The sequence below is a fragment of the Psammomys obesus genome, unplaced genomic scaffold (genome assembly GCF_907164565.1).
Source record: "Psammomys obesus unplaced genomic scaffold, mPsaObe1.curated_primary_1811, whole genome shotgun sequence".
Taxonomy (NCBI): domain Eukaryota; kingdom Metazoa; phylum Chordata; class Mammalia; order Rodentia; family Muridae; genus Psammomys; species Psammomys obesus.
The window spans coordinates 924,975-950,281 of record NW_026596152.1 but is presented as its reverse complement, the minus strand read 5'-3'; the positions used below and the strand labels follow the sequence as shown (position 1 = coordinate 950,281).

At 58.6% G+C, this 25,307-nt stretch overlaps 5 protein-coding genes across 13 annotated transcripts in view; 2 read left to right on the top strand and 3 right to left on the bottom strand.

Moving 5' to 3' along the window:
• The window catches only part of Acap1 (ArfGAP with coiled-coil, ankyrin repeat and PH domains 1), a 14,683-nt gene extending 12,206 nt beyond the window's left edge, over positions 1 to 2,477 (bottom strand). For 2 of the 3 annotated variants that reach the window (XM_055594336.1, XM_055594337.1), the window contains exons 1-2: positions 1,190 to 2,477; positions 518 to 575 (exon numbers count right to left, since the gene is read on the bottom strand). In XM_055594336.1, the coding sequence (XP_055450311.1) occupies positions 518 to 575; positions 1,190 to 1,242 (111 nt within the window). In that variant the 5' untranslated portion in view covers positions 1,243 to 2,477. The remainder of the gene's footprint in view (positions 1 to 517; positions 576 to 1,189) is intronic. The other variant, XM_055594338.1, reaches the window with a different exon arrangement.
• On the bottom strand, positions 2,200 to 5,564 carry LOC129666950 (uncharacterized). The gene is given in 9 exon segments (XM_055594340.1): positions 2,200 to 2,550; positions 3,280 to 3,441; positions 3,857 to 4,066; positions 4,154 to 4,242; positions 4,467 to 4,535; positions 4,646 to 4,750; positions 5,110 to 5,299; positions 5,302 to 5,389; positions 5,391 to 5,564. Coding segments are annotated over 9 exon segments (1,137 nt in total). The 5' UTR covers positions 5,556 to 5,564; the 3' UTR covers positions 2,200 to 2,491.
• A 795-nt stretch (positions 5,565 to 6,359) lies between these two features.
• On the top strand, positions 6,360 to 17,735 carry Neurl4 (neuralized E3 ubiquitin protein ligase 4). 4 transcript variants are annotated; one of them, XM_055594333.1, is made up of 29 exons: positions 6,360 to 6,847; positions 7,528 to 7,972; positions 8,177 to 8,242; positions 8,400 to 8,698; positions 8,858 to 8,969; positions 9,066 to 9,154; positions 9,625 to 9,697; positions 9,805 to 10,069; positions 10,274 to 10,455; positions 10,560 to 10,645; positions 10,753 to 10,915; positions 11,009 to 11,207; positions 11,286 to 11,362; positions 11,445 to 11,523; positions 11,821 to 11,990; positions 12,078 to 12,209; positions 12,443 to 12,588; positions 12,658 to 12,882; positions 12,975 to 13,073; positions 13,165 to 13,326; positions 13,445 to 13,609; positions 14,130 to 14,288; positions 14,583 to 14,762; positions 14,867 to 14,954; positions 15,056 to 15,163; positions 15,270 to 15,414; positions 15,566 to 15,678; positions 15,927 to 16,092; positions 17,044 to 17,735. In XM_055594333.1, the coding sequence occupies exons 1-29, from the start codon at positions 6,560 to 6,562 to the stop codon at positions 17,246 to 17,248; spliced, it is 4,686 nt and encodes a 1,561-aa protein (XP_055450308.1). In that variant the 5' UTR covers positions 6,360 to 6,559; the 3' UTR covers positions 17,249 to 17,735. The 4 variants fall into 4 exon arrangements, with proteins under 4 accessions (XP_055450308.1, XP_055450307.1, XP_055450310.1 ...); XM_055594332.1 differs by having other exon boundaries at positions 11,821 to 11,996; XM_055594335.1 differs by lacking the exon at positions 8,177 to 8,242.
• A 176-nt stretch (positions 17,736 to 17,911) lies between these two features.
• On the top strand, positions 17,912 to 20,680 carry Gps2 (G protein pathway suppressor 2). 3 transcript variants are annotated; one of them, XM_055594341.1, is made up of 11 exons: positions 17,912 to 18,000; positions 18,189 to 18,351; positions 18,662 to 18,771; positions 18,842 to 18,954; positions 19,048 to 19,127; positions 19,231 to 19,313; positions 19,638 to 19,791; positions 19,874 to 19,969; positions 20,050 to 20,129; positions 20,210 to 20,305; positions 20,393 to 20,680. In XM_055594341.1, exons 2-11 carry the CDS (start codon positions 18,258 to 18,260, stop codon positions 20,597 to 20,599), a joined length of 1,113 nt encoding a protein of 370 aa, XP_055450316.1. In that variant the 5' UTR covers positions 17,912 to 18,000; positions 18,189 to 18,257; the 3' UTR covers positions 20,600 to 20,680. The 3 variants fall into 3 exon arrangements, with proteins under 3 accessions (XP_055450316.1, XP_055450317.1, XP_055450320.1); XM_055594342.1 differs by having other exon boundaries at positions 20,389 to 20,560; XM_055594345.1 differs by having other exon boundaries at positions 17,931 to 17,996.
• Positions 20,681 to 20,686: 6 nt separating this feature from the next.
• Eif5a (eukaryotic translation initiation factor 5A) lies at positions 20,687 to 25,307 on the bottom strand. Of its 2 annotated transcripts, none has more exons than XM_055594351.1 (6): positions 25,181 to 25,307; positions 23,233 to 23,418; positions 21,934 to 22,038; positions 21,614 to 21,745; positions 21,449 to 21,521; positions 20,687 to 21,301 (listed from the first exon to the last, which is right to left on the bottom strand). In XM_055594351.1, the coding sequence occupies exons 2-5, from the start codon at positions 23,395 to 23,397 to the stop codon at positions 21,459 to 21,461; spliced, it is 465 nt and encodes a 154-aa protein (XP_055450326.1). In that variant the 5' UTR covers positions 23,398 to 23,418; positions 25,181 to 25,307; the 3' UTR covers positions 20,687 to 21,301; positions 21,449 to 21,458. The 2 variants fall into 2 exon arrangements, with proteins under 2 accessions (XP_055450326.1, XP_055450327.1); XM_055594352.1 differs by lacking the exon at positions 25,181 to 25,307 and adding an exon at positions 24,823 to 24,903.

Genomic DNA, 25,307 nt, shown 5'->3' with positions numbered 1-25,307 from the left:
AAAGAAAGAAAGAAAGAAAGAAAGAAAGAAAGAAAGAAAGAAAGAAAAAAAAGCATGTCCTCACTCCTTTGGAGCTGGAGAGATAGCTCAGTGGTTAAGGGCACTGACTGCTCTCACAGAGGACCTGGGTTCAGTTTCCAGCATCCACATGGCAGCTCACAACTGTCAGTAACTCTGAGATCGACACCTTCACACAGATATCCATGTAGGCTAAACACCAATGCACATACGATAAAAATAATTTATTACAAAAATAAAAGAAATAGAGTCTCACTCTGTAGCTCTGGCTGGTCTAGAACTCACAGAGAACTGCCTGTTTCTGCTTTACCAGTGCTAGGATTAGAGGCATAGGGCACTATGTCCAGATTTTAAGTGTGTGTGTGAGTGTGTGTATGCGCAGTTATGTGCACGGCCAGGCACAGTTGACTGCCACTGACTCTAACTCATTCCCTGGCTCCTTGACCCACCCCTCTCATTGGAGTCTGACCCTGGGATCTTTTGTCCGTGCCTTGGTCACCTTTTCCAGGCGGGTCTCCAGTTCTGACACTTCAGCTTCCACCCGCTCAATGGAGGCTCTGGGAAAGGAGGGAGATGGGAACAGCACTTAGGTCCACTGGGTTCTGTGTATTGCCAAGGTGGGGCTGGGGTCATGGGATGGTGGGTACGGGAGACCAAGCTATGAGTTGAGAACAGCCACCCACCCACAAGCCAGTTCTTGCTCATTCTAAGCTTCAGTAGGCCAGACCAGAGCAGGAAGAGTCGGAGGGTGGATGTGGCCAGGGCAGGAAGTTGCTAACCGCCCCAGGGCAGGTGCTGGGGGAGGGGTTCCAGTGAGAAAGAAGAAGGAATGCCAGATAGAAAGGCCAGAAGGTACAGACGGACAGTAGGAAGACCCTTGGAGATCATGGGTTTTTGTTTTTAAAGGCTTTCACTCTGCAGCCCAGGTTGGCCGGAACTCATAGCGATGTTCCTGTGTCAGCCTCCCCAGCACTGGGATTACAGGCAGGAGACACCACGCCAGGTCTGAGAGCCTGGGCTAGATAACACAGGCACCATTTCCCATCAGTCTCCTCTCGTCCCTTAGTGGCTAGCCTCTATAGGAGGTCTGGCCTGGTGGGGGAGAGAGAGAGAGAGGGCACGTGGGACCTTCCTTCCCCTCCACAGCCTGATGGACCTGATGGACACTTACCGGAATCGGGGTGAATCCTTGAGACATTCTTCAAAATCTAGCTTGACCGTCATCTCAGATGACCTGCTTTGGCCCCAGGGGTCCTGGAGGCCAGGCAGGTGTGGATGTAGGCAGATGCACCTACCCCCAGGAGGGTACCGATGAGGGAGAAGAGGTCCTCTGGTAGGTGGGGCCTGGGTCTGCAGTGCTCTCCCCAAAGGGAGAGGGGTGAGCAAGGAGGCACTCTCACCTCGCCACTTCAGGGCGGCTCTGGGAGGGGCAGGGGCGGGGCCAGCGTAGAGGGGGTGCTGAGATCAGAGAAACCACAGCCCCACCCCCAGAGACAGGCTGCTGTCATCTTCCTTCTGGGACCCTGGTGTTTCCCCTGTCTTTCTCCTTTGGTGAATAAGTGTTTGAGGGGGCTGTGATGGTCTAGTGTCAAACTCTGCCTCGGCCACTTCACACTCCATGTGCTCACTAGGGCGTGGTGGCACGCGCCTTTAACTAGAGCAGAGGCAGGTGGCCCTCTGTGAGGTCAGAGCCAGTGGTCTACAGAACAAGTTCTAGGCTAGCCAGGGCTCACAGTGGGCCCTGTCCACTATATACCTGTGACCCTTCAGCTTCCTCATCTGGGAGATAAAAACCCTGTTACAAAGCTGGGCAGTGGGGGTGCACACCTTTACTCCCAGCACTCGGCAGGCAGATCTCTGAGTTCGAGGCCAGCCTGGTCTACAGAGCAAGTTCCAGGATAGCCAGGGCTACACAGAGAAACCTTGTCTCGAAAAACAAACAAAAAAATGATGTTAATACATTTATGTTAAATTAATTGTCAGACACTGCCATCCTGCTGCAAGCTTGGGCCCATTCAAGATCCTAGGTTTGGGGCCGGCAAAGTGGCTCACAGCATAAAAGTGTTTGCCACGCAGCAAGCCTGACAAACAGAGTCTGATCCCCAGAAGCCACAGTGAAGTAATTCTGGAAGTTCCTCTGACCTCACCGGGTACGCCATATTAAGTGAGAGAACTAATAGCGACTTTTAGAACCCTAGGTTTAATGTTTGAAACAGGGTCTCAGTACTAGAACAAACTGTCTTCAGATTTGTGCCTTTGCTGCCTTAGCCCCTACGTGCTTAGGAGCCCCGTCCCTTGGTTGCTCTCCGCTTCCTTCTCTCGGCTCTGCCTTCCTGTCCACTGTGTACGGACCCCCTCACACTCCTAGTCTGGACAGCCAACTCCCAGCATCAGATTCCTGCTGTTCTCTTTATTGTCCACCATGAGAGTGGTAAGGGCTGGGGAAGGCTGCCCTCACCTCACCCCCAGCTGGCTACATTTTCCATGATCTAGTTTCTTTTTCCTGAGTCCACTGGAGCCGCAAGGTTTCACCTAGAGAGAGAAGAGGTTGGGTTTTCTTGCAGCAGGGGTAAGCTCTTGTCCATGTCCCTCAAACTCTAGAACCTGCCCGCTCAACCCCTCTGCCTCCCTGGTCAGTGCAAATACCCCTTTGCCTCCATGCCCAGGCTCATGTCTGTGCCCGTTCCAGCTTGGAGGATTCTGGTGTTACTTCCATGTTCCTTTTCTGAGCTCCCGGTGCCTCAGTACCTCGGCCCAACAGCTGGAGGCCACCTGAGACCCACTGGCTCTGGAGGCAGGGTACTAACTAGAGCGTGGGGTGGCAAGGAGTCCGGGAGGAGTTGTGGAGTCAGTGGCTGAGGCAGGAGGCTGGAGGGGTTTTCTCAATGCTCTGGGCACCACTGGTATCCGTTCTCTGTAATGTAGGCATTAGACTCCAGGATGTTTAGGGATCTTTTACTGCCTCTTGCTGAGGCACTGGCCTAACAGGTCTGGGAGGCTGGGAGGTGGGAGCTTGCTAAGAGCCAGGCCTAGGGAGATGGTACCCTCACCACGTCGTAATAGTCATGGTTATATCCCAAGAGCCCTGCATGGTTTCTGTCACACCCAAAGGCTTCCCATAGAAGCTGAAGTGCCTTTGGGATTCTCAGTAACCCAGGTCAAGCCTGAAGAACCTGGAAGTAATGTGAGATGAGGGCTGGGTAGCCCGGCAGGCCGGCTGTCTTCCTCCCACCCCAGAGGCTGCCCTCCCCCGGCTCTCACTGTCCTGTTCTTCATCTTCCAGGTCGTCTCTGAGCTCTGGGTGGGAACAGGATCTCAGGTATCTCCCTTTGCTGTAATACTCCTTGCGCTGTAGATGGGCCAGCGGCACAGTCTCCCTGATGGTGGACTCTGACGCCGAGGGGTTTCTGTAGGCAGCAGTATCTGGAAAACCACCCCAGTCTTGAGTCTGTGGCCACCTGCTGTGCCTTTGATCCTAGGCTACCAGACTGGGAAAGTGCAAGTACCAATTCTTGTCATCTGTCCCTCCCCACTGCAGAAAACCTTCTGGGAGGCTGCATTCCCCAGGGGTTCCCTTAGAACATCTGTCCACCAGCCTGTCATCTCTGGGGCCACCCTGAGTGGAGACGCAGCTCCAGCTGTCCCCTTTCTTCCCTGGAGTCACCTCCAACCACTGCCTTTCTATAAGACTGAACAGGACGCATGCCAGTGCTGAGGAAAACAGAATATAGCGGAGAATGGAGGAGCAGGGAACAGATATGATAGAAGAAAGTACAAGCGGATCTGGGCTCTGGAAAGCCTCTTGTCTACGTTCAGTCCCTGGAGGCCCGTGACTGACCGCTGGTCACCAGGACACTGCCATTCTTGATCCCTGCCCAGCCTTTCTCCACAGGCCTGGGCTTCTGGTCCATTGTCAAACGTTGACTACTGCTGCTGACGCTGGCGCCGGCTGCGCTGTTGCCCTCCTCCTCAGCCGAGGGCAGGTTTCTCTTCAGGAGCCTCCCCTCACTGTAGTGTATCTTTCGGTGCTTGTCAAAATCACTGGAGTCTGGGGGTCAGAGTGGAAGCTTTCCCTGAAGGGTCACTCCCACCTGACCTTTGCTTTCCAACAAGGCCCACCCCACATTTCACATACATGTCTTGGCAAAGCTGTCTGCAGTCTTTGAGTTTTTGTTGTCTCCATACTGGAGGACCTTGGGGAGGAAATTGTCCATTGTGGCAAACCTGAAGGGGAAGGAGACTAGTTGGGGGTACAGAAGGGAAGGAAACAGCAATGGGGGGCAGGGGGGACTAAAGCTGGTAATCCAGCTGCTCAGTTTTGGTTATACCTGAGGGGGGAGCGGTAGCACCTATCATTTTTATAAACCAAAGAACAAAGCTTTCTGAGCCTGGGTTCAGAGGTGTGGGGGTAGAGGGCACACCTTAGCTAATTGCGATAGGACTCTCACCTCTCTGCCAATGAGGCAGGAGTCACCTTGAGAGAAGACCCAGCAGATGGGTCCTCATCATCCTGCAGCCTGCAGAGGAGGAGGCAGTACTAGTACCCGAGGCTTCTCGGCCTCTCCCTCACAGTCCCTCATTAGAATACCAGGTCCAGGCTGAAAAGCTAGGGCTGAGGGCTTAGCACCTGTGGAAGGGGGTGCTGGGCTCATCCGCCTTCATAAAGCCATAGTCTTTGTCAGCAGGGTGGTAGGTAGCCAAGATATTCATCTCATCCCAACGCTGAGACTTCCTAAGGTGAGGAAAGGGCACAGCAAAGGAGGAAGTTGTTCTGGCTGGTGACCATCTCCTAGCAGAGGGGTCTCCTTCATTCTTCCAGGCATTAAAAAAAAAAAATCTTTTATTCTCTCGCAGAGGCGAGGATTGGAGACAGATACCCAGTGACAATCACAGTGCTGTGTGGCCAGGATTTCTGTGACACCAGTCGCCCTCTCAAAGTCATGGTACCTCAGATTTCCAACCCAAACTGCCCCTGCCTACCCTCCCTCAACCACGACCTCAGGGCTCCGCCCCTTTTTTTTTCCTGGCTCAAGGTGTTCTGAATGCCTCCCTCCCGTCTCAGGGCTGCAGGCTAACCGCTGAGCCGCTTACTTCTCCCCACTGGAGGTTTTCTTCATCAAGATGGAGCTGCTGTTCTTTAGGATGCTCCGCGGCCGTTCCTCAGAGTTTTGAGAGTGCAAGAAAGTTGACCCGGACTGCGGACTGCTCTCCGAGCTGTGCACTTTAGGCTCCCCCGGACCTGGGATGGACGCCCTGTTTGCCCCAGTTCCAGTGCCAGGACCTCCCGGAGGTGCGCACTGGGTCCGGAACTGAGGGTCATTGCCCATTCAGAGGGCTGGATTGGACCAGGACGGCGAGGTACAGTGCCTGCCTCCGGTATGCAAGAGGGGGCCAGCACCGCAAAACAAGGCTACTCCGGAGGGTGGCCCGGAGTCTGTCTGTGTACCTTTGACACCTCCAGGTACTGCCTTAGAAACGCCCCCAGGCGATTCCGCACTGAGGCCACTAACAGACGCGAGAGACTCCGGCTTCTCCATGGCTCCACTCGGTCGCCACTTCAATTCCTCGGCCCAGCCTCGCAGCTGCACATAGCCACGCCCCTCGGGCCTGTCCCCACCGCGGGGCGCTGGCTCGGGGTTCCAGAGGACCTCCTCCGCCTCCGCTCCCTGGCCCCGGGGCGAGCGAAAGCAGGCGTGTACAGAGCCCTCAGCCGGGGAGCCCCTGGGCAAACCCTTCTCTAATTGTCACACCCGCGGGCTTTCTTTGTCTCTGTAGTTTGTTCCCGCCCTTCTCCATCACCGCCCGCCTCCGAATGGGCCAACCACTGCCCAGGGGCCGGGCCGGGCCGGGCGCGAGGGGCCTTGTGACGTCACAGCCCCGGCCGCGGCGGGGCCCCCCAGTGGGCCGGGGTTCGGTTCGCGCGCCCGGGTCTCGCCGCGGCTCCTGGACAGTGCCCGTCAGCGAGCTCGAGACCCAGCGCTTCACCGCGCCGGGGCTCAAGCTCAAGGTCCCGAACGGCCTGCGGCGTCGCCCCCGTCCGCTGGCTGCAGGGGTGACGCCGAGTGGGGCCTGGCGGGGCGGCGCGTGGCCGGGCTGCGGCGTTCCCGGCCTCCGGGCCGTGAAGGGCTTCCGGAAAGCCGCCGCCTCCGGGGTAACGCCTGCAGCGCCCCAGCGCGGGCGGCGAGAAGGAGGCCACCGCCCCTCGTGTCGAGGCGGAGACGTCCACGCGTCGCCCCTCCCGGCCAGGCTGCGGCCGCGGCGTCGCGAACACGCCACTGTCGCAAAAGCGGCCCGGCTCTTCCCCTCCCTCCCGGCCGCCGTCGTCCCGCCGTGCCGTAAAGCAAGTGCCCCCGACCCCGTCGTCCTTCCGCCCCCCCTCGCGGCAGACCGTGCCTCCCCAGCGCTGGATGCTTCAGTGCGGGCAGTGCCGTAAAGCGCACCTGGCCCCGGCCCCCGGCCGTCTTCCCCCGGGGCGTCCGTCCGCCGCGGTTGCCACGGTGCCGCCAAGCGCGGCTGTCGCGCGGCCGCGGTCTCAGCGGCGATGGCGGCGGGGTCGGGTGGGAGTGGGGGCTCTGGGGCCGGCCCCGGGCCTGGGCCGGGGCCGGGCGGGGGTGGGGGCCCCGGCAGCAGCGGGCCGGCCCTGGGGTCCGGCGCGGCGCTCGGCGCTGGCGGGGAGCTGCACCCGCGCACCGGGCGCTTGGTAAGCCTGTCGGCCTGCGGGCGCACGGCGCGGCGGCAGCAGCCGGGCCAGGAGTTCAACCACGGGCTGGTGCTGAGCCGAGAACCCTTGCGCGACGGGCGCGTCTTCACGGTCCGCATTGACCGCAAGGTGCAGAGCTGGGGCTGCGGGGTGCGGGGAGGTGGGAGCGGACTAGAGGGGAGAACTGTCAGGAAGTCTGCATCTCAGACCAAGCCTCCCGCCGCCGATGGCGAGCCGGCAGAGAAGAGAAGGGAAAGGAGCCCGGAGCAGACACATTCATTCTGAAGGTGGATGAGTTTCTTCGGGTCCCAGGAGCCGGACAGGGATGCAGGGCCCAGCTCCCAGAACGGCTAGTGCACAGGTCTAGCACAACTACTTAGGGATCAAAGATAGGTGCCTGTGACGTGATGGGAGAGAAGAGAAACAGTAAAACACAAACTGGTGATAGACACGCGCCCAAAGCCAGAAAGGTAGATGAGGAGACATGGGAGAAGTGTGTGTGACTCGCGTGGCTCGAAAGAATTTAGAAAGGGATGACTCCGGGTGGAACCTGACCCGTTGGGGGATTGGGGTTGGGGATGAGAGTGGTTTAGGAGGAGTTATAGGGACCTAGGAAGCGTGTGATAGGAGTGGCCGAGGAGCCACAGAGGCTGTGGGCGTCAGAGGGCGTCAGAGGGCGTCAGGTTGAAGCCAGGGTGCTAAACCAGTGTGCTCAGTGGGTAAAGGAGCGATGTGTCCACATGGTTATTTGTGGGTCTGTGGTCTCAGAGGTCTGGGTTTCTGACACTCTGTCCACCACCCTCTCGTAGGTCAACTCCTGGAGCGGCTCCATTGAAATTGGAGTGACGGCCCTGGATCCCGCTGTCCTGGACTTCCCCAGCAGCGCCACCGGGCTGAAGGGGGGCTCCTGGGTAGTGTCAGGTTGCTCCGTGCTGAGGGATGGGCGCTCTGTGTTGGAGGAGTATGGCCAGGACCTGGACCAGCTTGTGGAAGGGGACCGAGTGGGCGTGGAGCGCACAGCCTCCGGGGAGCTCCGGCTCTGGGTGAACGGGCGGGACTGTGGAGTGGCTGCCACAGGCCTGCCTGCCCGAGTCTGGGCTGTTGTGGACCTTTATGGCAAGTGCACCCAGATCACCGTCCTGCCCCCTGAGCCTGGCCTCAGTCCTCCCGCTCCCACCGCCACGCCCACCCTTGAGTCCTTGGTCCCTCCAGAAGATTCTGCCTTGTCGGAACAGGGGACCTCTGTAGATGAAGGTGAGGACACAGCTCCGGGGACACCTGAGGTGTGGCTGAAGAAGTGGGGCAAGAGCAGTGAGGAGTCAGCTGGGGGAGGGACAGGGCCATTGAGACCCGAGCCTGTTATAGGGGAGCACAGGGGTTAGAAGAGATGGTTCCCTGACTGCGGGCTCTGGAGCAAGAGCTGAACCCTTACCCCCTCCCATCCCACCTGGTCCCTAGCCTTCATGGTGTCCCCAGCGCAGGCCCGGCCGGAGACGTTTCCTAACAGCCTTGATTCGCATAATGGTGAGGGCTTCGGGGAAGCCCTGGGAGGGGAGGGGGTAGTGAGGGGGACAAGGGTGGGATTTTAAGAGCTGGGTCTGGAGAAGAGGGTCCCAAGCTGGCTTGGCGGGCATGGGTAGAGAACCTCAGCTCGGCTTCCTTTCTCCATCTGCTGCTGTAGACGTGGCCAGCATGGAGCTGTCTGAGGTGGTGAGCAGTGCCATTCTGTCTGCCTACAATGGGGGCCTCCTTAATGTGAACCTGAGCTCCCCGCCGGCAGGGGAAGGACTGGCATCCACTGGGCCTGCCACCTCTCCCATCCTCACGTCCAACGATGCCCTGCTCTTTCACGAGAAATGTGGAACCCTCATCAAACTCAGCAACAACAATAAGACTGCCGAGCGCCGGAGGCCCCTGGATGAATTCAACAACGGGGTTGTCATGACCAACCGCCCACTCCGGGACAATGAGATGTTTGAGGTGTGTAGAATCCCGGAGTCTGGCCGAGCTTCATGCCAGAGATTGGGAGCGAAGTGTAGGGGTTGAGGCTCGATGCCAAGACAGTGATGGTGGTGAAGAACCAAGGGTCCATTTTCCATTGTCACATTTCCCGCTCCTGTCTGCTCTCGCTCAACCCAGATCCGTATCGACAAGCTTGTAGACAAGTGGTCAGGGTCCATCGAGATTGGCGTCACCACTCACAATCCCAACAGCCTGGAGTACCCAGCCACCATGACCAACCTCCAGTCAGGTAGTAGCTGTGGGCAGGGGTAGGGACATGGGTTTGAGGTTGCTGAGAGCAAGGCAGCAACTTGATGTACCCTAACTGGGTGTCCATCTGTACCAGGGACCATCATGATGAGTGGGTGTGGCATCTTGACCAATGGCAAGGGTACGCGCCGGGAGTACTGTGAGTTCAGTCTGGACGAACTGCAGGTGAGTGGGGCACAGAGACCTGGGCCACCCCAGGGGGGCCTGGGTGCCAAGAACAAGTCCCGTTCTCTCTGCGTGAGGCTTCCTCCGAGAAGGCAGGCTTGTCTAACAGGGTCTAAGGTGTGCTTACGAGTAGCACCTTTCCCCGTTGGTGCTGGGAACGGGACCTAGGACCCTAGGCCTGCTCAGCAAGAGCCCTATCTCAGAGCTCCATCTCCAGCCCCTGTAGCACTTAACTAGACGGAGATTGTTTTTAAGATGGGTTAGCTCAGTACCTGCTTTACGTCAGGCACGTGGGAAGCGTGAAAGTCAGTGTGTCTGGGGAAGGGGAGTCAGGCGCAGCCCAGGAGAGGCCCTGTGTGAATTCTGTAGCGGCGGCCTCCAGTGGAGTGGGGTGGTGGGTGGTGCCCAGGACTGCGGGAACCTGAGCCTGGGGGCTGGATTCCAGCCGAGGGTCTTTCTTCTTTGCCTAGGAGGGTGACCATATTGGCCTCACGAGGAAGTCCAACTCTGCCCTGCACTTCTTCATTAACGGCATTGACCAGGGTAAGCTGACATGCAGGACAGGCCCCAGGTCTCAGTGGGCCACACCTCATCCTGCTCTATCAGGCTCCCGCTGTTCCATTTGCCGCCTTCGTTCTGCTCCGTTGCAGGTGTAGCTACTCCGCTGACTCCGCCGGTCGTGTACGGTGTGGTGGACCTGTATGGGATGGCTGTGAAAGTGACCATAGTCCATAACAATAACCACAGCGACCGGCTCCGCCGCAACAATGCCATCCTGAGGGCGCTGTCCCCCGAGGGCGCTCTTCGCCGCGCTGCTCCTGCTGCCCAGGCAGAACCTGAGCGCCTGCTCTTCCATCCTAACTGTGGGCAGAAGGCAGCCATCACCCACGAGGGACGCACCGCACTGAGGCCCCAGTATGAGCCTTGGGATGGGGCGAGACCTGCGAAGGGGGTCCCTAGTGGGGTGTGGGCAGGGAGGAGGAGCACGGGCGGCAGAGGCCAGCTGGTGGGGGAAGTCCTGGACAGAAAGGTGGGGTCTCCAGGAGCAGGAGGTCTAGTTGGTTGTCTGGGGCACACTCGGTGTGTTGGGAGCTGAGCCTCTGCTTGCCGTGTCCTCAGCGCCACAGATGACTTCAACCATGGCGTGGTGCTGAGCAGCAGAGCCCTCCGGGATGGAGAGGTGTTCCAGGTGCGCATTGACAAGATGGTAGACAAGTGGGCTGGCTCCATCGAGATCGGTGTCACCACCCACAACCCTGCCTACCTCCAGCTGCCGTCCACCATGACTAACTTACGCTCTGGTGAGCCCCCAGAAGGGCAGGGCTGGCTTAAGTCACAGAGGAGCAGCCGCCGCAGACTCCCGGTCTGTGCGGTCTTGCTCACCCAGGCACCTGTGCGCCTGCAGGGACCTGGATGATGACTGGCAACGGGGTGATGCACAATGGGACAACCATCCTGGACGAATATGGACACAACCTGGACCGCCTCAAGGTGAGAGGGCGCGCACTGCCCGGGGTGGTGCTGGGCGCCCTGAGGGAGATGCGGCCCCTGTGGGGGAGCTCCGCCTGACTCCTCACTGCAGCCACACCTTCTCCAAGGCAGGAGACACGGTGGGCGTGGTGCGGAGGGAGGACGGGACCCTGCACTTCTTCGTCAATGGCGCGACTCAGGGTCCTGCTGCCTGGAACGTGCCACCGGGCGTCTACGCCGTCGTCGATCTGTATGGCCAGGCTGCCCAGGCCACTATCGTGGATGACGTGGGTGAGGGCCTGACAGGGCCGGGGTGAGGAGTCAGGTGGCCTTGGGAACCCTTAAAGATACCCAGAGGCTTGATGGTGACGTCTGTCCCTGCAGAGCTGCCTCCAGCCCCCGAGCTGCTCCCTGAGGGCAGCAACCAGCTGTCCCCCAGCCCGCCATCCTCGGCAGCCGGGGGCTCCGACCTGCGCTTCCACCGGCTGCACGGCAGTAACGCGGTCATCACCAACGGCGGCCGCACTGCCCTTCGCCATAACTGCCGCAGCGAGTTCAACGACGCCATTGTCATCTCCAACCGGTCAGTCTCTAGACTCATGCCTCCACCGTCCCTCCGCCTGCTAAGGAGGGCCTTAGCTAGCCTCGCTCTCCCTGACAGAGCCCTGCGGGACGGAGAGCTGTTTGAGATTGTCATTCAGAAGATGGTAGACCGCTGGTCAGGCTCCATTGAAGCTGGTGAGGGGCCCTCTGTGCAGGGGTTGCCGGGTACCGATGCGGGTGTGCTGGGGATCGCTTCTCAACACCTGCCTTCTCCCAGGCGTGACTGCTATTCGGCCTGAGGACCTGGAATTTCCCAACACCATGACAGACATTGACTATGATACGTGGATGCTGAGGTTAGGCCGTCTGCCCTTGAATCCAGCTTGGCCGAGCTGGGTGGAGCTGGGTGACATGAGAAAACTAAGCGTGATTCAGGCCTGTGGCGGTCGTGGGCGCCGGCAGAGTCCGGGAGCCAACACCCTTCTCAGTTCTGGGACTTTCCACCCAGACAGAGCAATCCCTGCTTTTTCCTGAGAGAACTGGGGGGGAGGGTACCGAGGTCAGGTCTCTGCGCCTGGTGTCCACAGGTGGGCGGTTTCGGGAGGCGAAGACTGTTGGGCTAGAAGGCCCACTCTCCGATTCTGTCTCCTCAGCGGCACTGCTATCATGCAAGACGGCAACACCATGCGCAACAACTATGGCTGTGACCTGGATGCACTGGGCACAGGCGCACGCATCGGCATGATGCGAACGGCCAAGGGGGACCTGCACTACTTCATCAATGGGCAGGACCAGGGCGCCGCCTGCTCAGGCTTGCCTCCGGGTAAAGGTGACTACTTGGCTTCCGGCCGCCTCCCTTTGCTCACCCTGCTCAGGACCTCAGGCTTCTGATGCCTTCTCTCTGACACAGAGGTGTACGCTGTGGTGGATCTCTATGGCCAGTGTGTCCAAGTGTCCATCACCAACGCGACCGGCCCCATGGACAACAGCCTGGCGACCAGCAACACGGCCACGGAGAAATCGTTCTCCCTGCATTCCCCAGGTACCTGGCTAGGAAGGGAAGGGCCGTGCTGGCCAGCAGCCAGTGGGTGGATGTGAGCGGGGCGGGGTGCTTCTGCCTGGACTCTCCGTGCACTGGGCCACGCTGCAGTGGAAGCTGTGCAGAGGTGGTGATGAGCAGCAGCAGATGGAGCTTAGTGGTCACCTGAAAGCTCTACCTGCCTCTGTTCGGAGGGTGGCTGCCCGCTCCTACCCCTTCTACACATCCGTCTGCAGTGGCGGGTGTGGCCCACCGCTTCCACGGCACCTGCGGCAAGAACGTGGCCTTGGAGGAGGATGGCACTCGGGCAGTGCGAGTGGCTGGCTACGCACACGGCCTCGTCTTCAGCACCAAGGAGCTCAAGGCTGAAGAAGTCTTCGAGGTGAGCTGTGTGAGGGCAGGGGGTAGGCAGCCTGTCGCACGGGCCCAGCTCATGTTCTCTTCACCACAGGTCAAGGTGGAAGAGCTGGATGAGAAGTGGGCAGGGTCCCTGCGGCTGGGGCTGACCACACTGGCACCCGAAGACATGGGGCCTGGTGCGGGCAGTGGGCCGGGGCTGCCCCCTTCCCTGCCTGAACTCCGGACAAAGACCACTTGGATGGTGTCCAGCTGTGAAGTGAGGCGCGATGGCCATCTCCAGAGGATGAACTATGGCCGGAACCTCGAGAGGCTGGGGGTGAGAGGCACCTGGCAGGGGGGCTGGGGGTGGGCTGGGAGTGAGCCTGAAGACGGAGGGCTGAGCAGCCATCTTGTCCAACCTGGGTCTAGGTGGGGAGCCGCGTGGGCATTCGTCGGGGTGCAGATGGCACAATGCACATCCTGGTGGATGGAGAAGACATGGGGCCTGCCGCCACCGGCATTGCCAAGGTGGGCTGCGGGCTGCTTTGGGTTCCGGAGCTGAGCGGGCCGATGGGCCTGTGCCGATTGCTGACGTACGCCCTTGGTCTTGTGCTGTCAGAGTGTGTGGGCGGTGCTGGATCTCTACGGGCCAGTGCGCAGCGTGTCCATTGTCAGCTCCACACGGCTGGAGGAACCAGAAGGCACTCAGCCACCATCCCCCAGCTCCGACACCGGCAGTGAGGGCGAGGAAGAAGATGAGGGCGAGGAGCATGGGCTGAGAGTGAGAGGCTGCACTCGGGCCTGCTGGGTTGGTGGGCCGCTGGTCGCCAAGGTGCCCTCCAGTGTGTGGGTGGGGCCTGCCCCTCACATCCGTCAGCTCAGTGTTTGTTCCGCACCAGGGCCAGAGTCAAGTGGGCCTTGTGCCCGCAGCCCTTGAATTCCTGGAGAACCACGGGAAGAACATCCTCTTATCCAACGGGAACCGCACCGCCACGCGCGTGGCCAGCTACAATCAGGGCATCGTTGTCATCGGCCAGCCGCTGGTGCCACATATGCTTGTTCAGGTGTGCCCTTCTGCCTCGCTCCTGCTGCTCCAGGGAGAGACCCTTTCTGCTGCCAGTGAAGACAGATACAGTCCAGTTGAGCCTGGCGGTGGTGGTGCACACCTTTAGTCTAAGTTCTTAGAGCAGAGGCAGGCGGATTTCTGAGTTCGAGACCAGCCTGGTCTACATAGTGAGTTCCAGGAGAGCCAGGGCTGTCTCCAAAAACCAAAACCAAAACCGGAAAGAAAAAAAAGCCAGTTGTAAGTCTCTAGGAACAGACAGGATTCAAAGAGAAGGGGTGTTTGTTGGGGGCATGGGGTAATTCAGGGTAGAGCATTTGTTTGACATGTACAGGACCTGGGTTCAGTTCCCAGCAGCCAGAGGGATAGGGAAGGAGAGCGTTGGTGGCATCTGCTCTCTGCGAACAGTAAGAAGGGTGGCGTGCCAGGCTATACACTCTGGCTTCGGGACAGAGGCTGACTGGCTAGGCGGGTGGCTCTGTCCTGGGAGCTATGCATATGAAAAGCTGCTCCTCCCGCAGGTGCGGATAGACTTCCTGAACCGACAGTGGACATCTTCCCTCGTCCTGGGGGTCATCACCTGCCCACCTGAGAGGCTGAACTTCCCTGCCTCTGCCTGTGCCCTTAAACGGGCAGCCTGGCTCCTGCGGGGCCGCGGTGTCTTCCACAATGGTCTGAAGGTGAGGGGCGGCCAGCAAGCCTCTGAAGGGGAAGGAGCTGGCCCACAGGGAGACGAGTGTGTCTTCCCCTTGACAGTCTGGCCTGTTGCTTCCTCCTGGGCCCTGCCACTGAGAATGTTAAGGTTGGAGGAAAGGGGACTCTTGGCAAGTGAGTTGGGAGCAGAGCCTGGGCAGTGGGCAGAGATACAGGCAAAGCTTCGGGCCTGGCAACCAGGAACAGTGAAAGGGCAGGATGGCTCCCAGTGTGGTCGTGGTCAAGTCTGGTGTCTGAAGACAGTAGGTCTTCCCTCGCAGATCTGTGAGAAGTTTGGGCCAAACCTAGACACCTGCCCAGAAGGCACCATCCTGGGTCTGCGGCTGGACGGCTCTGGCGGGCTTCATCTCCACATCAACGGGGTGGACCAGGGGGTGGCCGTACCCGATGTGCCACAGCCGTGCCATGCACTTGTGGACCTCTATGGGCAGTGTGAGCAGGTTAGTGGCAACAGTGATGGAGAGGAATCCTGGGGGACTGGCAACCTTCTAGTTCACAAGCGCTCTGGGGCCTGTCATCTGTGGCTGACTGCTCTCCTCCACAGGTGACAATTGTGAGCCCTGACCCAGGGGCTGCCGGTGGGAAGACTGCTGGGACCCAGGGAGACATGGAGAAAGCTGACATGGTAGACGGTGCGCTAGCCCAGGGGTGGCTACCCTGGCTGATCTGCTCATGCGTGACTGTCCCATGCCTCCCAGCCCGGTCCGACATCCTGTTCTTCCCCTGCTCTCAGGCATCAAGGAAAGTGTGTGCTGGGGTCCACCGCCTGCTGCTAGTCCTTTAAAGAGCTGCGAGTACCATGCCCTCTGCTCCCGCTTCCAAGAACTGCTGTTGCTTCCTGGTGAGTCCTAGTCCCCAGCCCCCTCATTCCCGCGGACACCCCATGGGGCAGCGGCGTGGCTCAGACCAGGACGGGAGCACCAAGCTTGTTACTCCCTGCCCCACAGAAGATTACTTCATGCCTCCACCGAAGCGTAGCTTATGCTACTGTGAATCTTGCCGGAAGTTGCGAGGGGACGAGGCTCACAGGCGCCGTGGAGAGCCTCCTCGGGAATACGCGCTGCCTTTTGGGTGGTGCAGGTTCAATCTTAGGTACGAGTGGGCCACAGGCATACATCCTCCTCTGTGCTGGTTTCCCTGAGAAAGAAGAGTCCCAGGATGGAAAAGGTGATGGGCCTTCTAGTGTGAGATGATGTTAAGGAGCCAGTGACCTCTGACTTGTCTATCTCATCTGTCCTTGTAGGGTGAATCCCCATCTGGAAGGGGGTACACTAACAAAAAAATGGCACATGGCGTATCATGGAAGCAGTGTAGCGGTTGTCCGAAGGGTGCTGGACCGAGGGGAGTTGGGAGCAGGTATCATGAGGCAGGCTGGGCAGAGGGATCCTAGGAGGAGTCCCGGGGCTGCCCTCACCCATGTCTTTTTGTTTTGTTTTGCTTTTGTTTTCAAGACAGGGTCTCTCTGTGTCGCCCTGGCTGTCCTGGAATCACTTTTGTAGACCAGGCTGGCCTCGAACTCAGAGATCCACCTGCCTCTGCCTCCCCAAGTGCTGGGATTACAGGCGTGTGCCACCGCGCCCGGCTTCACCCACATCTCTTCACAGGTACTACCTCCATCCTGAGCTGCCGACCCTCGAAGGGGGAGCCTGGGGTGGGATTTGAGGAGCCTGGTGAGAACTGTGCGCCTCCCCGGGAGGAGCAGCCCCCTCCAGTGCTGCTCTCGCCCTCCCTCCAGTACGCCGGGGCAGAGGCCCTGGCCTCCAAAGTGCAGTGAGTACATGCAGAAAGAGTGCCAGGGCGCAGGCTGGGAGGGCCCGGGCCTCTGGGCACCACACCCTCTTCCCGCCCTGCCTGGCTAGTTGCTCCGTCCCCCCTCCCCCGAGACAGGATTTCTCTTGTAGACCTACAGTTGCCCTGTAGACCAGGCTGCCCTCGAACTCGGAGGGAGGGCTGTCTGCCTGTCTCCTGAGTGCTGTCCTACAGCTGTGCTGCTTGTTAGTGTTTTGTTTTTCTAAAACAGGGTTTCTCTGAGTAGCCCTGGCTGTCCTGGAACTCACTCTGTAGACCAGGCTGGCCTGAAACCCAGAGATCTGCTGCCTCTGCCTCGTGAGTGCTGGATTACAGGCGTGGGCCACTACCGCCCGGCTTTATCTTAAATAGCCCCAATTAGCCTCAAACTCCTGTTTGGTTTGTATCTGAAGCCACCTTGGACACCGGCTCCTGCCTCTACCTACACCCTGAGTGCTGGGATTGGAGAAGTGCATCTCTCTGCCTGCTTTCCTAGAGTGTGTATGCAGGCCAAGTCTGTCAGTGTCCTGCGCCAGTGGCTGGCTTTGACCTGTAGCACTGCATAGACAGGCCTGGAATCCTATCGGGCAAAGAATCAGAAGTTTAAGGTTGCCCTCTGCTTCTGTAGGACGTTTGAGGCCAGCCTGGGCTAGAGACCTTATACTGTCCCAGAAGAAATGGGGGAAGTAGAGGGAGTGCACTTAGAATGTTTGGAACAGACATGAAATGGAGTGCCAGGGTTCAGGAACACGGCGGTGGAGGAGTTAGCTGAGCAGGACTTGGGAGGAGAGTCTACGATAGAGAATGGGCAGCAATGAGCCATTCGTAGCCAGAATTTACCAGAAAACAGCAAGGCCTGTGTTGAGGGAGCACACTTAGCCGTCAGTGGGGCCTGGACGCCTTACCTCCTCCTGTTTCTGCTTGTCTTGTCAGATTCCGGGACCCAAAATCCCAGCGGACACACCAGGCGCAGGTGGCCTTTCAGGTGTGCGTGCGCCCAGGCTCCTACACTCCTGGGCCTCCTTCTGCGGCCCTCAGAGAAGTTCCTGACCAGCACTTCAGCCCATCGGAACTCGAGTGGGTCACTAAGGAAAAGGGGGCCACCCTCCTCTATGCCCTGCTGGTGCGGGTGGAATGAGGGTGAGAGGGCACCACTGCAAGCACAGCTGGGCCTCAGGCCCGGGACTCGGTGACGCCGGCCTCCACCTCATTCCTGTGACTCTGGCATGATGGGTGCTTTCCTGGCAGGAGGAGCACGTAGACAGGATTTGACTTAGGCCAGGTGTGAAGCACATCTCTACATTCAGGGCCCAGCACGCTCCCTGTGCTGGCAGGGAGCTGGGAGGGAGCCCAGCTCCGGTCCCTGGGTCTCTTTCATGCACTGATTTAGGGAACATGACTCCCTATTATTGCCCTCCCCCATATCACTTAATTTATTTCCGTTTTGTTTCTGGTTACTGTGAATCCCAAAGGAGTCTCTGCCCACACGAAGCTGCTTTTTCCGTGGCCACGGGGCACCATGGGGCGGGAGTGGGGAGGAAGGGCGGCCCAAGGGAGCCGAGGGCCCTCTGTACAGTTGTTACTGACTCTTGATTTCTAAGGAGCCAATAAATGCTGTCTTCAGAGCCTCTGCCTCTGCTTCTGTCTTCCCTGACCTCCGAGGTCAAGACTTAAGGGCCTTTGGCAAGAAGCTGTAGCTTCCTGGGCCGCCTCAAAGCCCACATGGAATTTGGACTAACCCGGCACCCGTCGGAAGTGCTTCCGCCTTCCTCTTTGTCCAACCCGCTGAACCGGTCGCCGTCACGACTCCGGAAGGATTTCTCCAGGCCGCCGGATGTGACGTAAGGCCAAGGCGCGCCGGAGGCCACGGAGAAAGCGCCGAGAAGGCGGGTAGGGGGGTTGGCGCCAGGCCTACGAGGGAGGGGCGGGGGCGCGGAGCCTAGGACCCCCGCACGCGCGCTGGCACTGAGGCTGCGACCCGGGAGGGACGCTGGCGCCTGGGACACGTGACCGCGGCGGGAGCTCGCGGCTCACGGGCTTCCTCCTCGCCGTCCCTCTGAGCTCCCGCTTCCCTGCAGGCCCCGCCTGAGATCTGGCAGTCAGTGACAGAGCCGGGCGCCCACTGCCCAAGCGTCATCAACAGCATCATGCCCGCACTCCTGGAGCGCCCCAAGCTTTCCAACGCCATGGCCAGGGCTCTGCACCGGCACATCATGATGGAGCGGGAGCGCAAGCGGCAGGGTGAGCCTGGGCCAGAGCGGGAGGACACACACTCGGCCCAGGGTGGCTCTGCTACCCACGGACTTGCCCATCCACGGGCCCAGCCGTGCGCCTGCTGCAGGCGAGGCTAAGAGGGAGGCAGCGGCGCATTCGGGGTGTGAGTGAAGAGGCCCAGCTAAGTTCCAGAACCCTGGGCTGGGAAGGACCTTGGAGAGCACCTAACGAACCTCGTCCTCCCTGTGGCTGTGATGGAATGACTGGTTTTTGCTGCTCTTCAGTCTATCACAGCTTATTTTCACTGCCTTGCCACTTCCCCGTTCTGATTCTTCAGAGGAGGAAGAGGTGGACAAGATGATGGAACAGAAAATGAAAGAAGAGCAGGAGAGAAGAAAGAAAAAGGAGATGGAAGAGAGAATGTCACTAGAAGAGACCAAGGAACAAGTAAGTGGCCTCTTGTCCCTCCAGTTCTGCCTTCTCTCTCCCCTGCCTTTATCTGAGCATCCTCTTCCAGATTCTGAAGCTGCAGGAGAAGCTGTCAGCACTGCAGGAGGAGAAGCACCAGCTTTTCTTGCAGCTCAAGAAAGTTTTGCATGAGGAAGAAAAACGGAGGCGAAAGGAACAGAGGTGTGGTCAGATAGCTGCAAGCCAAGCTGTGTGGGACAGGTGACAGGTGTCCTCTCAGGGGCACCTAAGTGGCCTGTCTTCCTTTCCCCCCAGTGACCTCACCACTCTGACGTCAGCTGCCTATCAGCAGAGCCTGACGGTTCACACAGGGACTCACCTCCTCAGCATGCAGGGTGAGGACTGCAGGACCACCTGACAGAAGGGGCGACCCTAGGGGCAACCCCTGGAGGCTGCAGCCTCCTACTTCAGAATCATGAAGCCCCTCTCCCTTTCTAGGGAGTCCCGGAGGACACAACCGCCCAGGCACTCTCATGGCAGCTGACAGAGCCAAGCAGATGTTTGGACCCCAAGTGCTTACGGTGAAAGTCTTTGAGGACCCCCCCTTCCCCAAAGACAGTCTCTTATAATAAGCTTGGGCTGGCTTCTTAAGTCACTAGCCAAGAATGGCCTTGAAATCTGATCCTACCTCCACATCTCCTGTGTGTTGGGATTCCTGGGAATCTGTCACCAAGCCCAGCTTGACAGATAGGCCTGGATATGTAGCCGCAGTTGCTCCCTCTTCTCTTCCTGGCATCCCAATTATTAACATGCAAACATACCAAGCACGTGGTGTGTAGGAACTACGCAGAGCATAGAAGTTTTTCCAAGTGTAGTGTAAGCAATGAGTTCTCATCTTCCCTTAGACCCGGCACTACGTGGGATCAGCAGCTGCTTTTGCAGGGACCCCAGAACATGGACAGTTCCAAGGCAGTCCAGGGGGTGCTTATGGGACTGCCCAGCCCCCACCTCACTATGGGCCTACACAACCGGCCTACAGTCCTAGCCAGCAGCTCAGGGGTGAGTGCTGCTTCTCCTCAGACCAGAGAGGCCACGGTAGCCAGAGCACTAGGAGCTGATGGCCTCGTCTCCCCTTCCTCAGCACCCCCGGCCTTCCCTGCAGTGCAGTACCTGCCGCAGCCGCAGCCGCAGCCGCAGCCTTATGCAGTGCACGGGCACTTCCAGCCCACGCAGACAGGTGACCACCCCTGCACAGGAGCCCTCACTCCCTGGGTCGTCCTTTCTGCGGCTCCCCTCACACACCTCTTCTCCCCGTAGGGTTCCTCCAGCCTGGGGGTGCCCTGTCTTTGCAAAAGCAGATGGAGCACGCCAATCAGCAGACTAGCTTCTCTGACTCAGTGAGTATGGAGTCCCGGGAAGTCCCGGGGCTAGGACACGGGGAGCGCCAGCATGCCTGACACAGCTCTGTCCTCCACAGTCTTCTCTGCGGCCCATGCACCCCCAAGCTCTGCACGCAGCCCCGGGGCTCCTGGCCTCCCCCCAGATCCCTGTGCAGATGCAAGCAGCAGCAAAGGTAAGGCTGCAGGTGCCCTTTCTCCGTGTGCTGACTTCAGTGAGATACCTACACCAGCTGATAAAAACTTCTATCCTCACCAGTCAGGCTTTGCCACTACCAGCCAGCCTGGCCCTCGACTTCCTTTCATTCAACACAGCCAGAATCCACGATTCTACCACAAGTAACCTCCAGCTAACTCCAACGTACCCTCCATCCTTCAGGGTGGGGGGTTCTTCCTGTGCACCCCAAACCAATAAAATATGCCCACTACCACTGCCCGACTGCTGTGTTTGCTTCCCACTAGCTGCCTAACCCACAGACTGGCCTGGCTGCCAACAGCAGCCTCGTCTCTATCCTTAAAGCTTCTTTCCACCAGCAAATAAACAACTGAGTTGAGGCTTCATATTAAACTTGTAGTTTTATTCAGGTTTGATTTTTAACAAATGTGTCAGGGAGAGAGCCTGAAGGGAAGGGTAAAGCCCATGGGGGCAAGGCCCTCCCAGATGCCTGAGGAGGGAGCGTGCCCCTTCACCCCACCTCTGCTCACCACCCCTAAAGGGGTTTGGGAAGAGACACAGGCAGGGAAGGGGGCTGGTCCCCAGTCTGTACAAGTGGTGCTTGGGGGTGACGGACTATGGAGACCAGGGGGCCAGACCAGGGATAAAGAAATAAAGGGCACAAGACCATTTGCCAGAATCCACAGCTTTCTGATTCCAAAGTGAATTAAAAAGTAATGGGAGGGAGCCGAAACCACACGCAGCACCCACTCCCTTTCCCCACGCAGGGCTGCAGGGGAAGAGGTGGGTAGCTTCATCAAGGCCATGGCTCCCTCATTCCTGGCCAAGGGAGCTAAGTGAGGGGCAGGGTCTCCCCGACAGTTTGAAGGGGTGAGGAAAACCAAAATAAAACGTCAAATAAATTGTATAGGAGTCCAGCCAAGGGCCCAGCCAGAGTAGAACCTGGCTGGGGGAGGGCCTCTGTAGGCTCTAGGATCACTGCTGCCACCACGCCACCCTGAAAAAAAAAAAAAAAAAAAAAAAAGAAAAATAAAAAATTATGTTTAGGACAGGACAGTACCAGGATGAAAGGAGCAGACCAGGGGCAGAGAGAGGCCGGTGAAAGTGAGAGTGAGTGAAGAGCAGGAAATGCCGCCACACTCACCTAGGAGCCATTATTTTGCCATGGCCTTGATTGCAACAGCTGCCTCCTCTGTCATGGCAGACAGCACCGTGATCTGGAAAAGCAAAGAACAGTCCAGAGATGCCTCGACTGGGGAGTTTTGAAGCTTAAGGAACAGAGCAGAGTAAGGAAGGAAGGGCAGCATACCAGGATCTCTTCTCCACAGTCATACTTCTGCTCAATCTCCTTGCCAAGGTCTCCCTCGGGCAGACGAAGGTCCTCTCGGACCTCCCCACTGTCCTGGAGCAGGGATAGGTAGCCATCCTGGATGCCAATCAGCTGGGAGAAAGAAGTTAAAAGCAGGTACAGGTAGGTTAAGTATAGAGAGAATGATGGACCAACTAGTGGACAGCAATTTCACTGAATATCCTCTCCACCAGTGCCCTTTCCCCACGAGCTGCAGGTCAACACACTCATCCAGCCCAGCCTTCACAAACCACTAAACCACCTTCATCCCAAAAACATACCTGGAAGTCATTCCTTTTGATGTTGGGGACATCCATGTTATGAGTGGACGGGCAGATATCTTCGTATTTCTTCCCAGTAAAAATGTCGATACCAACCAGATGGACCTGTGCACATACATCAAAGAGAAACCCAGCAAGTCAATCAGGCAGGAGGGTAAAGGCTACGCATGGCTACTGAGAAGGCACACATTACAGCCCAAGATTAAGGAATTAGAAACGAACCAAGTGAGAAAGATACACTGAAGTCCCAAGGCCAGTGTCTGAGCTGTCAAGTCTCAGGAACTCATTTACATGGAAGTTACCCCAGCGCCCTGACAAGGACTGGACACATGATGTAGGGCTTGCCCAGCATGTACAGGGCACTGGCCCTGATGCCTAGTGCCATACAAACCAATAGCAACAGCACATGCCTGGAAAGCCAGCACTAGAAAGGAAGAGGCAGGAGGAACTTCAAGTTTGAGGCCACCCTGGAATACACGAGACCCGGTTTCACTGTATTTTTTTTTTTCCCCCCTTGGGTGGGTCAGGCTGGGTATAAGTTCCTTGGAAATTGATATAATGAAATAAGTAAAAGAGGCTGAGGAGAGAAATGAAGCAAACAAATGTAAAAGACCTGAAGAAAACGACCCAAGGAAAGACTGGAATGAACTATGCAGTTAGTGTGCAAGGAAAACAAGGGGATCAAGCACTAAGGACAGCCTGGTTATGAATGCCAAGTCAACAAGATAGAAAATCATTAGGGAACAAACCACCAAAAACCACTGAGTCAGGCTGAACTGAGGAAGACAGGGACAAAGTCTAGACGAAGAGAGAACCTAGACTTAGTAAGCCAAGGTACAGAGAACTCTTGAGTAATCAGAACCAGCTAAGGACAGAAGATACATCACAATTCCAAAGGGAAAGCCACAATTGGAGGGAGCAGAAGCTAAGTGATTTGAGAATCCAGACCGGAGCCTCCCACCCCATGCTGCCTTCCTGTGGGTCTTGACTGCAGAACTCTAGGAAATGGGCCCAAAGGAGGAAAGAAAAAGAAAAGAGAGGGAAACGAAGGTCAAGATCAAGAAGTGGAATCCAAAGCGTAACGGATTGTGGATAAAACTCCAGAGACTAGCACACGAGGAAAAAAAGTTAGGACAGAATGACAGGTGCCCCACGGAACAGACTGGGAACGGTTTAGTTCTGAATTGGAATAAAAGCTGGGTGCTGAATGAAAAACTAGAATGGTAAGAGGGGCTGAAACCAACAGTTCACTGCCCAGAGCCCTATGGATGTGGGAGATGCAGGGAAGGCGATTCTAACCTTGGCATGGCCATGCTTGCCAGTCTTCGAAGTAGACATCTCGACGATCTTACATGGCCGGCCTTTGAGCACCACAAAGCCATTCTTACGTAATGCTGAGCACTGCATTGGGAAGGTGGCTGAGGCCCCTGCATCTCCTGTCTCGAAGTCCAAATCATCTGCCATTTTAAGAGGCTTCGATTCCAACTAAAGCCAAGAAGAGAACTAGGGTCAGTAAGGATGGAGGTTACCAGGACGGCTAATCTATCCCGCTCCTCTAAACCTCGCTCCATTTCCCCCTCTACCCCATTACCCACCTAAAGGCGGTTTTCCTGCTCTGAAACTGGAGTCAAACACACTGTAAGAGCTGGTGCTTTAGAGGGGCAAAACGCTGGATCCCCCGTGACCCCCACAGGGAAATCTCAAGTTGTGGCTTGGGAAAGGAAGCCTCCTGGGAGTTGGGAGATGAGGAAAGGGCTACTTCCCGGGAGGAGGAGGACTCAGGTGTTACTTGCCACTGAAACCAACCACCCCCTCGTCCCCGCACACTGCCAGGACTATAATTAGGTGAGCAGCTAGGAGCCAGCTGAAGGGCGGGGCTAATGAAGGGGTGGAGACGAGGACAAGGCTCCCCCCACCCATCCACACACAAGCCAGCCATTGGTACAGGAAACCACAAGGCCTCTTTCGGGGATTCCCGCCTCCAGCACGCACTCGCTGATGCCGTCAATGGGGAGAAAGTAGTTTCCTAAATGACCCCACTGCCAAACACCTCGATCTCGGTTCCCTAAGGGAACTCGGCCTTTTGTCGATGGCCCTCCCACTTTTCCCAGGATGCACCAGTTCTGTCGGCTTTTCAGGCCTAGCCTGTGCAGTCAGTAGAAAGTGGGGGAGCGAGGGGTGGTGAATGACAATAAAACGAAAGGAAAAGGCTGGTGGCAGCAACAGAAGTCCTCCCAGGCTGGTACGGTTAAGGGCTCACACAGCAACTCCCCAACCAAACATCAGGGAAGGCAGCGGGAGGGTGAAGAGCGAGGACCACAGCGGGGGGAACTAGCTCAGTACTTTGGGGCGCTGTCGGCACGGGCCAAGAGTTGGGCTCTCCCCCAATCGCCCTCGGTTTCTCCAGCAAAGCAGTCGCACTTACATCTGCTGACGTCTCACTTCACAGGAGGGCTTGGGTATGAGCTCCAGAGGCCCATGAGGCTGGGGAGCACCACTAACATATGCCTACAACGGGCCCTGCGGGGTGACCGAGACCCCGGGCTAGGGTCTCGCCCGCACACCAAAACCCAAGGCTCCGTACAAACCCCAAAAAGACCAGACCTCCCTGCGCTGGGGGTTGCCGGCTCGCGCCCACCATGTGGTCGCCCGGGGCTTCCGGTGGTGGCCCGGGCCAGGGGGGAGGGGTCCCCGTGCTGCCATGCGGCCCCGGTCCGGGTCCGGCCGCATGGCCTCGGCCCCCGGGGGCCGCCTCCAACCGGAACACTTCCGGTGCCGCGGCCGCCCCTGCCCCAAAGCCGAGCCCGGCCGGGGCCACGCCGTCTCCCCTCCCCCCGCCGGCCACCAACCCCCTCCACATGCCCTCTCACGCACAGCCCCCTCCCCCACCTCACGTGGCCGCCCAGCGCCGGTCCTCAACGGCCCAGGAGCCCTCGCCCCGGCCGATCCGGGCCCCGGCCCCTCGCCCCGGCGCGGCCGCCTGGCGGCCTCTCCCGCGTGGCGGCCTCGCGGCTCGCCGTCCCCCGCCCTGCGTCGCTCCAACGTCACCCGGCCGGCCCCAACCGTCACCCCTCGCGCCCGCCGGGCCCGGCGCCCGCCTCTCCGCACCTCGCGCCGCTCCCCGACGGAGCCCGTGCGGCGGCAGCCGCCGCTCCCTTCGGCCCCCCTCCCCGACCCCCTCGCAGTTCCGTCCCTCGTTCCTGCTCCAAACCGACGCTGCGCGCAGGCGCGCCCTGCCCGCCCTCACCTCGCGCGAACGCACTGACTCGGCCCTGTCCGCTCGCCGCGAGCCCAACCGCCGCTTCCGAACCCGCCGCTGCTGCCGCCGCCGCCGCCGCCGCCGCCTCTAGCGCCGCCGCCGCCGCTGCTGCACA